This window comes from Pantherophis guttatus, chromosome 18, assembly GCF_059756535.1.
Source record: "Pantherophis guttatus breed Tessera chromosome 18, ASM5975653v1, whole genome shotgun sequence".
In the NCBI taxonomy this organism is placed as follows: Eukaryota; Metazoa; Chordata; class Lepidosauria; order Squamata; family Colubridae; genus Pantherophis; species Pantherophis guttatus.
In genome coordinates, this window is record NC_142080.1 from 4,456,386 (window position 1) to 4,466,127 (window position 9,742).

Below are 9,742 nucleotides of genomic sequence, written 5' to 3' on the forward strand. Positions count from 1 at the left end.
TTCCGGGCGTCGCGTCCCATGTCCAAAATATTCTAACTTTCGCTTTTTAATGGCTTTGATGATTTCGCTTTGCTTTTCCCAGACGGCTTATCACCTCTTCCATTTCTGATTTTGTCAACCCAGCTTAATACGTAACGGCCGCCTGTCAATCCACATTTCAAATGCTTCTAGTTTCTTCAAGTGGTTTTCTGTCGGAGACCAAACTCCTCTACTCCGTAGAGCAGGATAGAAAAGGTGGAACATCTGACAAGCTTTCATTTTCGGTCTTAGGCTTATGTTGTGACTGCAGAAGATCTTTTTTTTTTCATTTTGAAAAAGGATAGGATAGGATGGGGAATAGGACAAAGAATAAAGGAGAACAGAATAGAATAAAGTAGAATAGTAAAGAAGAGAAAAGAATAGAAATAGAGTAGAATAGAATAGGAATAAAATGGAATAGAGTAGAGTAGAATAGAATAGAATAGAATAGAATAGAATAGAATAGAATAGAATAGAATAGAATAGAATAGCATAGGAGAGAATAGGAGAGAATAGGAGAGAGAAAAGAAAAGAGAAAAGAAATAGAATATAGAATAGAATGGAATAGAATAGAATAGAATAGAATAGAATAGAATAGAATAGAATAGAAAAAAGAAAAAAGAGAGAAGAAAAGAGAAAAGAAGAAAAGAAATAGAATATAAAATAGAATAGAATAGGAATATAGAATAGAATAGAATAGGAATATAGGATAGGATAGAATAGAATAGAATAGAATAGAATAGAATTGGAGCAGAATAGAATAGAAAAGAATAGAATAGGAACATAGAATAGAATAGGAATAAAATAGAATAAAATAGAATAGGAATAGGAATATAGAATAGGATAGAATTAGAGCAGAATAGAATAGAATATGATTGGACACACAAGGAATTTGTCTTGGTGCATACGCTCCAGTATGCACCAAGGATAGAAATAGGATAGAAAATAGAATTAGGATAGAAAACAGAATCAGAATAGAGAATAGAATTAGAATTATGAGAAATAGGACAGGACAGGGCAAAATAGAGGAATAGGATGAAATGGAAATGGAATAGGAATTGAATACTTTATTTGGCCAAATGTGATTAGACACAAAAGGAATTTGTCTCCGGTAGGGAAGCTCTCGGTGTACATGCAAAGCAACAGAGTAATAATGATAATAATACGATACCAGTAAGAGTGGGTAGTAGACAAAAGGATGCTAATCATACTACAGCCGTACAACATGGGTAAACATGCGGAGACATAAGACAGCACTGGGAGAATTAAGTGTTCAGCAGAAGAGGGGGGAAAACTGTCCCTGTGTCTTATTGTTTTGGCATGCATTATTATTATTTCCTTCTCCAACAGTGACTTTCCTTCTCTCTTTCTCTTGCCGGCTGCTTCCAGTGGGACGGGGCTATGCCTTCAACCTTCCTGTTGTCGTGAAAGAGACACCCCCCCCCCCCCCGGGCCCATGATGGAGTTCCCCGATCACAGCAAGAACTTACTCCGAAAACTTTGGGAACAACAACACGAGGGTTTCCTTTGTGACTGCACCGTCCTGGTGGGCAGCACCCGGTTCCTGGCTCACCGGGCCGTCCTCGCCTCCTGCAGTGCCTTTTTCCAGATGTTCTACAAGGAGCGGCTGGATAAGCGAGACTTGGTCTCCATCAACAGTGAGATCGTTACCGCCCCGGCTTTCGGGCTCCTGCTGGAATTCATGTACAGAGGCAGCCTCTCCTTCGGCGACATGCCGGTGGAAGACATCTTAGCCGCGGCCAGTTATTTGCATATGAACGACATCGTCAAGGTGTGTAAGAAAAAGCTGCAAGCCCGGGCTTTGGCCGAAGCCGACAGCACGAAGAAGGAGGAGGAAAGCTTGCTGCAGGCCCCCGAAAGCCAGCCCGTATCCTTGCCCCTGCCTCACTCCTGCGATCCCGAGAAAAACAAAAAAGAAGAGTGGAACGTCGGACAGAAAACACCTCCCGAAGAATTCTCGGCTTCCATTTTGGACGTCGCGGATACCACCCAACCGGGGATGGACGCGCCGTCCTCCGCTCGGCCTCGTCCGGCACCCATCGTGGACATTTCTCTCTCCAGCCCGAGCAGCTCCACCGAAACTCTGTTGTGTAGCTCGTATCCTTCCGGGAATGGTGCCGAGGGGACGTCCGGCTTGGACCCTCCTCCAGAGAGATATGGAGAACAGCGCGTCGGACACAAGGAGTCCACGAATCGATCCGTCAGGGTCAAAGTGGAAGCGATCGTGATTTCTGACGAGGAACCGGACGGGGTCGAGCAGCTGGATGTCCCTCCTGCCCCGGAGCTGAGGCTAGAAAGCATCTTTCCGAAATCTGGTGGGGAGGTGGGCTCGGGGGGTGGCTGCGGGCGACACCCGGATGCTTTTGAAGAGCCCGGTGGGATGGAAGAGGTCTCTTCGGAAAGCAGCTTCCTACCTCAAGAAAATGCCCCCTACCACTTGATCCACATGCCAGGAGGTCAGACATTTTCCACCATGGCTACTCCTCCGTTGCACGAACAGATGTACTTGCAAGATTACGACTCCCACTCCAATTTTAGCCTTTTTACGGAGGATGTCCCCACCTGCAAGACGTGCGGGAAAACCTTTTCCTGCTCCTACACGCTGCGCCGTCACGCGACCGTTCACACCCGGGAACGGCCGTACGAATGTCGCTACTGCATGCGGAGTTACACTCAATCCGGAGATCTTTACCGGCACATCCGGAAAGCGCACAACGAAGATCTGGCCGTCAAACGCTGCAAACACGACGTGGAAAATCCTTCCTAGGGGTTTTTCCCACAGCGTGGAAACAAACTTCCCCGAAACAAGGAGCGAAATTCTCCCGTCGTCTCCATTCCTTGGCAGAAGAAGCCACACCACTGGTGTCTAATTTTCCCATTCCTCCTCGGCCGGGTTGCTTTATCCAAAATGTCCCATCTGCTGCAAAAATTTTGAGGGTTCGGTTTTCTCCTTATCGGGGAATTTTTTTTTTTTCCCCGCCAACGCAGAGGCGACTCCGGCCATTCCCTGCGTCCAATTCGAAAAGAAACCGCCGTAAACCATCCCCGGACAGAGATCGCTTGTGTGTCTGTGGACCCGACTGCCGATACAGCGACACTCCCGTGGGGTTTTAGCCCTCCCAAGAAATCAGCCTTACTGGTTTTGGAGGGGAGGCTCTCTTCTCAGTGCCGGTGGCAGTTCAGAATTGTATTTGCGGGAAAACGGGAAATGATTGGCGCCCTTGTTCGCCAAGGGGGCACCAGGATTTGTTGTTGGTTGTGAACGGTACCAAGCGGGCAAGACTGGATTGACAGGCGCAGGATAATCGTTTCAAACGCCGTAATGCTGGCCTAAAGTGAGCGAGTGACTTTAGAGACAACTGGATGCTCCGATCCATGGGGTGAGGAACGGGTCTGAGGCCCCCGTCCACTCAATATTGGGGAAGGGGGAAGGCACCCTAGAACTCTTCCTTCCCCACCTCCGAGCGGTCCTTCTTCCTTCCTCCTTTCGCAGCGACCACTGCCATCCGGCCCCCGTTGCAATTCTCTAACCTGTTTTGTAAGTAGCTCCAGTGTAGCCTTATGGATCAAGACAACCTATTCCACAGTAAAAAAAAGAAAAGAAAAAAAATAAGGGAAAAAAAAAACCTCCAGTGTTCCTGAATCTCTGTGGTCCGTGAGACTTTTATTTTGCACTTTTAAAGGTACGCCTAACCCAACTGAAATGTGTTTAGCTTTAGTTGTTTAAGTATATTGGAGGAGGTGCAGGGGGTCTCGGCAGACTCTGAGCTTTGGCTCGAAGATGTTTCTTGACCGAACTAGGTAACGTAATCAGTGCTAGAAGGGAGAAGGGTTTGCAGAGAGGAGAGGAGGAGGAGGAGGAGGATTGTGGGGTCCTTGGTACTCTCTGAGCTTGGTTCAGTGGTGGGTTTCAAATTTTTTTTACTACCGGTTCTGTGGGCATGGCTTGGTGGGCGTGGCAGGGGAAGGGTGTTGCAAAATCTCCATTCCCTCCCCACTCCAGGGGAAAGGATACTGCAAAATCCCCATTTCCTCCCGATCAGCTGAGACTCGGGAGGCAGAGAATAGATGGGGGCGGGGCCAGTCAGAATTTTTACTACCGGTAGTAAAAATTCCCCCCCTCCCTCCCCCCCCCCCCCCCCGTTTGCTCGTCGAATAATAAGCCGTGAAATACTCCAAATAAATTGTGACATTTTTACACCTTTTTTCCCCGGGGCTTTTTCAGCCGCCCGCAAGTTTACTTTGGATTTACACTGAAGCCGTTTCCAACCGTTTTCGCTTTGCAAATTTTTAAACATTTTTCCGCTTATAAATTCACGAGTCGCAACGAACGCAGTTCTTTCCTCCCGGCAAAAAACTTGACCGATCTGTGCCACCACGAGGTAGTTGTGAGATTTAAGTTAGTCCTCCTGTTCACGACACTTTAGCGTCGAGTTCCCGCCTGCTGTTGAGCTGAGCTGAATTACTACAAGTCCCAGCAGCCTCGGCCGCTACGACCAAGGGAAAAGGGATGCTGGGAGTGATCAGCTAATACTGTTTTCTCAAGCCTTGGCAAACCTTGAAGACAGGTGAGTGGAATTCCCAGAATTCCCCAGGCACAGGAGGATTCTGGGAGTTGAAGTCCACCCGTCTTCAAGTGCGTAAAATTGAGAAACACTAAAAAAACTGGCAAGATCCCATTTCTGTCTTTGGGGGCGAGAAAATTTGGGGATTTGGGAATAACAGGGGGCTCAGCCTTCACCCCCAAACTGAACCAGGGGTGCAGGAGAATCTGGAGCAGAAGACATTTAATCCCAAAAAACTGGCAGAGGAAGGGAAGTAGCCAGATTCTTAAACTAGGGATCCTTCGGAGACCACCCAAGCACAATTGCCACCAGAGCTATTCCTCCAGCTCAGGAAACCCAACACCGTCTTCCGTAAAATCACAATTCTGCACAACGGGGAGGGGGAAATTAGAAAAACTCCAAGGTTTAGAGACGCGTTCCGAAGACTGCAAAATTCAGAATAAAACGGGCGGCCAGGAAGGAGAACGAAAGGACACCCTCCCAGGCCCATCTTCTCAAGAGGGGTTTTGAAGGCCCTCAACCGAACATCTCCTGGGAGGCGTACGTCATGTAAAGGAAGCCGTCCTCGTCTTTGTACGTGGTGTAGACGTCGGCCATGGTGGCAGACATGTTCACGAGGCTGTGGTTGCCGTCCACCAGGAAGTAGAAGGCCTGCGTGGACCTCAGGCCCATCCGATTGCTGGGGGGGGGGGAAGAAGGACAAAGCAATGTTGAGATCTCGAGATCCTTGACATGGATTGTGTGTTTCTAATTTCCAAAGTTTCTTGCGATTGTGCAGTTGCAAGGATGGTCCAAGATGGATTAAGGCGGGACTAGAACTCCCCGTCTCCTGGTGATGGACCCAATGTCACCTATTTGGCATTTGTGCCTAAGGCAGGACTAGAACTCCCTGTCTCCTGGTGATTGGTCCGAAGTCAGCTAGCGGGCTTATGTGTGTAACATGGGACTAGAACTCCCTGTCTCCTGGTGATTGGCTCAAAGTCACCTAGCGGGCCTATGTGTCTAACGTGGGACTAGAACTCACCATCTCCAGGTGATTGGCCCAAAGTCGCCTAGCCAGCTTTTAGAGGCCTAAAGCAGGACTAGAACTCCCCATCTCCTGGTGATTGGTCCTAAGTCACCTACTGGCTCTTGTGTCTAACATGGGACTAGAACTCCCAGTCTCCTGGTAATTGGTCCACCGTCACCTAGCTGTCTTTTGTTTCTAACGTGGAACTAGAACTCACCGTCTCCTGGTGATTGGCCCAAAGTCACCTAGCCAGTTTTTAGGCCTAAGGCAGGACTAGAACTCCCCGTCTCCTGGTCATTGGCCCAAGCTCACCTAGCAGTCTTTCCTGCCTAAGATGGGACTAGAACTCACCGTCTCCTGGCTTAAGGCACCGGGCTTATTTTCAAAGAGCGTAAGTATAAGCCTAGTCGGCAAAGCAAGGTTTTGCGTTTGGGCGCTGGCTGAGCCATTCCCCAGTTTTCATTTTAATGACCTCATCCTAAATTTATTTATTATTTGCCCTTCCTGCATAAACGTGATCAAATTTTGGCCTCCTACAGCAAAAAAACCCAAAACATCGCTCAAATCAGACCTGATTCAATACTTGTAGGGACAGGTTGCTTTTCGGCAGTTCCTCCATAAATCTTTTTAATTTATTTATTTATTTTATTTTGTAATTTTTTTTAAATAACGGCCTATCGGCGTTAAAATAGTCAAGGAAACTTGGTTTGATTGGGGGGGAAAAAAAACCCCTTCACTCCAATATTCTTTCCCCAGTTCCTGTTTTAAACTGTTCCTCCTGCCCAACGAGCCAATACACTATACCCGTGATGGCGAATTTATGACACGCGTGCCACAGGTGGCACATGGAGCCATATTGGTGGGCACGCAATCGTTGCCCTAGCTCAGCTCCAGTGCGCATGCGTGTGCCAGCCAGCTGATTTTCGGGTCTTCTGGTCCCACCGGAAGTCGGCAAACGGGCCGTTTCTGGCCTCCGGAGGGCCGGGGAAGGCCGTTTTTACCCTCCCCAGGCTCCTAGAAAGCTTCTGGAACCTGGGGAGGGCGAAAAACAGGCCTTCTGGTCCTATTAGAAATCGAGAAACAGGCCGTTGGGGGCTTCCGAAAGGCCTTTGGGGTGGTGGGGAAGGCTGTTTTTGTCCTCCCCAGGCTCCAAGAAAGCCTCTGGAGCCTGGGGAGGGCGAAAAACGGACCCACTGGGCCATCACGTGCCAAAAGCGGAGCGGGGGGGTCATGCGTGTATGCATGGGGGGGCGGGGCATATTGAATTATGGGTGTGGGCTCGACCCCCCCGCGCTCCCGCTGCTTTTGCCACGTGACAGCAAAAAGGTTAGCCATCACTGCACTCTACAGTAGAACCATCAGGATGGGAAGGGACCTAGAGATCATCTAGACCAACCCCCAATTAAAATCTTCATTCTGGTCAGTAGACCTACCTGTACTTCAACCCCCATCGCTGGATGGCTGTGAAAAACTGGCCAAATCCAGAAATCTTTGCTTGCTCTTTTGGGGGAAATGCCAACACTTCCTTGTTAATCGCGATTTAATGACTCGGGTTTTCAAATGCTAATCTAGTCATTCATGCACTCATTTTAAACCCCATTTAAAACATCCTCATCTGTTTCACAAAACATCCTGAACGTTTTCTAGTTTTTCTCCCCATTGTGGAGAAGGGTCCCCCCCCCCGGACATCCTTTATTACCGTAATTAATTTGCCGCAAGATTTCAAATGCTCACCGAATGATGGCTACAAACTGGCCCATGGTGAAATCTCCAGGGACTAGAAACTTCACCTTATTTAAAGCCGGCAATATTTTCTCCTTCGAATAGCGTTCCAGAATCACCTGCAACGAACCGAGAGAGAGCGGGAGTTGGAGAAGCTGCGCTTTTAAGTGTGCAACTTAAATGGGTGTTTGTTGCGTGCCTGTGTCAGCATACAAACACGTGTGTATTTTTACATGTGCGTATAAAACTGGAGGGACCTTAAACGGACCACTCTCCTCTCAAGAAACAGCAGAAGCGAAAGAGAGAGAGAGAGAGAGAAAGAGAAAAGGAAGGAAGGAAGGAAGGAGAAAGAAAAAAAGAAAAGGAAGGATAAAGGAAGGAAGGAAGGAAAGGAAAGAAGAAAGAAAGGAAAGAAGGAAGGAAGGAGAAAAAAAGGAAGGAAAGGAAAGGAGGAAGGAAGGAAGGAGAAAGAAAGGAAAGAGGAAGGAAGGAGAAAGAAAAAAGGAAGGAAGGAGAAAAAGGAAAGGAAAGAAGAAGGAAAGAGGCAGGAAAGAAAGGAAAGGAAAGAAGGAAGCAAGGAGAAAAAGGAAAGGAAAGAAGAAGGAAGGAGGAAGAAGAAAGGAAAGAGGAAGGAAGGAGAAAGAAAAAAGGAAAGGAAGGAGGAAAGAAAAATTAAGGAAAGGAAAGAAGGAGGAAGGAAGGAGAAGGAAAGGAAAGAAGGAAAGAAGGAAGGAAGGAGAAAAAGAAAAAGGAAGGAAAGGAAAGAAGGAGGAAGGAAGGAGAAAGAAAGGAAGGAAAGGAAAGAGAAGGAAAGAAAGGAAAGAAGGAAGGAAGGAGAAAAAGAAAAAGGAAGGAAAGGAAGGAGGAAGGAAGGAGAAAGAAAGGAAAGGAAGGAAGGAGAAAGAAAAAAAGGAAGGAGAAAAAAGAAAGGAAGGAAAGAAGGAAGGAGGCAGGAAAGAAGAAAGGAAAGGAAAGAAAAGGAAGCAAGGAGGAAAAAAAGGAAGGAAAGGAAAGAAGGAAGGAAAGGAAAGAAGGAAGGAAGGAAGGAGAAAAAGAAAAAAGGAAAGGAAAGAAGAAGGAAGGAGGAAGAAAGGAAAGAGGAAGGAAGGAGAAAGAAAAAAAGGAAAGAAGGAAGGAGGAAAGAAAAATTAAGGAAAGGAAAGGAGGAAGGAAGGAGAAAGAAAAAAGAAAAAGGGAGGAAAGAAAAAAAAGAAAGAAAAGAAAAGTCCCAAGTTCACTACAGTTGTGCAAGAAACCTGCCCTTAAGAAAATTCACACCCACCGGTAGTTTATAAGGAAATCTGATCCGGATTGCAGCCACTTCATTCCTCCTGGAAGCTGGAATAAAAAGTTTGTTTCAAAAATGGGAAAGGCTTTCAATGTGATGGATTGTGGATGGACGTTCCCAAGCTTTAATCATCCCCCGAGACTGGTTTCCTACCCCCGCGGGTTCACACATCGCACTAAGCCTCAGTTTAACCGTGGTTTGGGAAAGGAATCCCAATCAGCAAAATCCACTCCGCGGTAAGCCATAAAATGTGACTTTGCACTTCACAAAGAACTGGGTTTACAACTCAGAAAACATGGTTTCTTTCTTTCTTTCTTTCTTTCTTTCTTTCTTTCTTTCTTTCTTTCTTCCTTTCTTTCTTTCTTCCTTTCTTTTCTTTCTTTCTTCTTTCTTTCTTCCTTCCTTCCTTCCTTTCTCTTTTTCTTTTTCTATCTTTCTATCTATCTTTCTATCTATCTTCCTTTCTTCCTTCCTTCCCTTTTTCTTTCTCTCTCTCTCTCTCTCTCTCACACACACACACAAACACACAAAATGGGTGAGTCTAGTCAACCACCCTTTCCTAAAATCAAACCGTGTCTGTCCAAAATGGTTTAATTGTGGTTTAGGCCAACCTCTATAAAGTTTGTTTATCTGCAGAGGAATGGCTTCCGGCCTTTGAGCAACCTTAATCCCAAAGCAATCAAAAGTTCTGTTGGCTGGGAACGATGGGCTCTGTAATACCACCTCTCTAGAGAGCTTGGAAAGGCAGTTAGATCCCCTGTCAGTGCAACTTTTCTGCATTTTTACTGCAGGACACAAAACTAACCATTTTACTTTTTATGCTGGGATAAACCTAGGTTGTTATTTCTCTCTCTCTCTCTTTTTTCCCCCTCTCTCCCTCCCCCTCCCTCTTCTCTCTCTCTCTCCCTCTTTTCCTCTCTCCCTCCCTCCCTCTCTCCTCTCCCCCCTCCCTCTCTCCCTTCCTCTTTCCATCCCTCTCTCTGTCTCTTTTTCCCTCTCTCCCTCTCCCTCCCCCTCCCTCTTCTTCTCTCTCTCCCTCTTTTCCTCTCTCCCTCCCTCCCTCCCTCTCTCCCCCCTCCCTCTCTCCCTCCCTCCCTCCCTCTTTCCATCCCTCTCTCT

The 9,742-nt window shown here is 47.0% G+C and overlaps 2 protein-coding genes across 3 annotated transcripts in view; one reads left to right on the plus strand and one right to left on the minus strand.

Annotated features, from left to right (window-relative positions):
* The window catches only part of ZBTB3 (zinc finger and BTB domain containing 3), a 40,224-nt gene extending 36,487 nt beyond the window's left edge, over positions 1 to 3,737 (plus strand). For both annotated transcript variants that reach the window (XM_087881080.1, XM_087881081.1), the window contains exon 2: positions 1,408 to 3,737. In XM_087881080.1, the coding sequence (XP_087737206.1) occupies positions 1,475 to 2,806 (1,332 nt within the window). In that variant the 5' untranslated portion in view covers positions 1,408 to 1,474 and the 3' untranslated portion in view covers positions 2,807 to 3,737. The remainder of the gene's footprint in view (positions 1 to 1,407) is intronic.
* Positions 3,738 to 4,992: 1,255 nt separating this feature from the next.
* LOC148111518 (microtubule-associated protein 1 light chain 3 gamma-like) lies at positions 4,993 to 8,794 on the minus strand. The gene is made up of 4 exons (XM_087881177.1): positions 8,791 to 8,794; positions 8,618 to 8,673; positions 7,348 to 7,454; positions 4,993 to 5,283 (listed from the first exon to the last, which is right to left on the minus strand). The coding sequence occupies exons 1-4, from the start codon at positions 8,792 to 8,794 to the stop codon at positions 5,121 to 5,123; spliced, it is 330 nt and encodes a 109-aa protein (XP_087737303.1). The 3' UTR covers positions 4,993 to 5,120.
* Between the last annotated feature and the right edge of the window lie 948 nt (positions 8,795 to 9,742).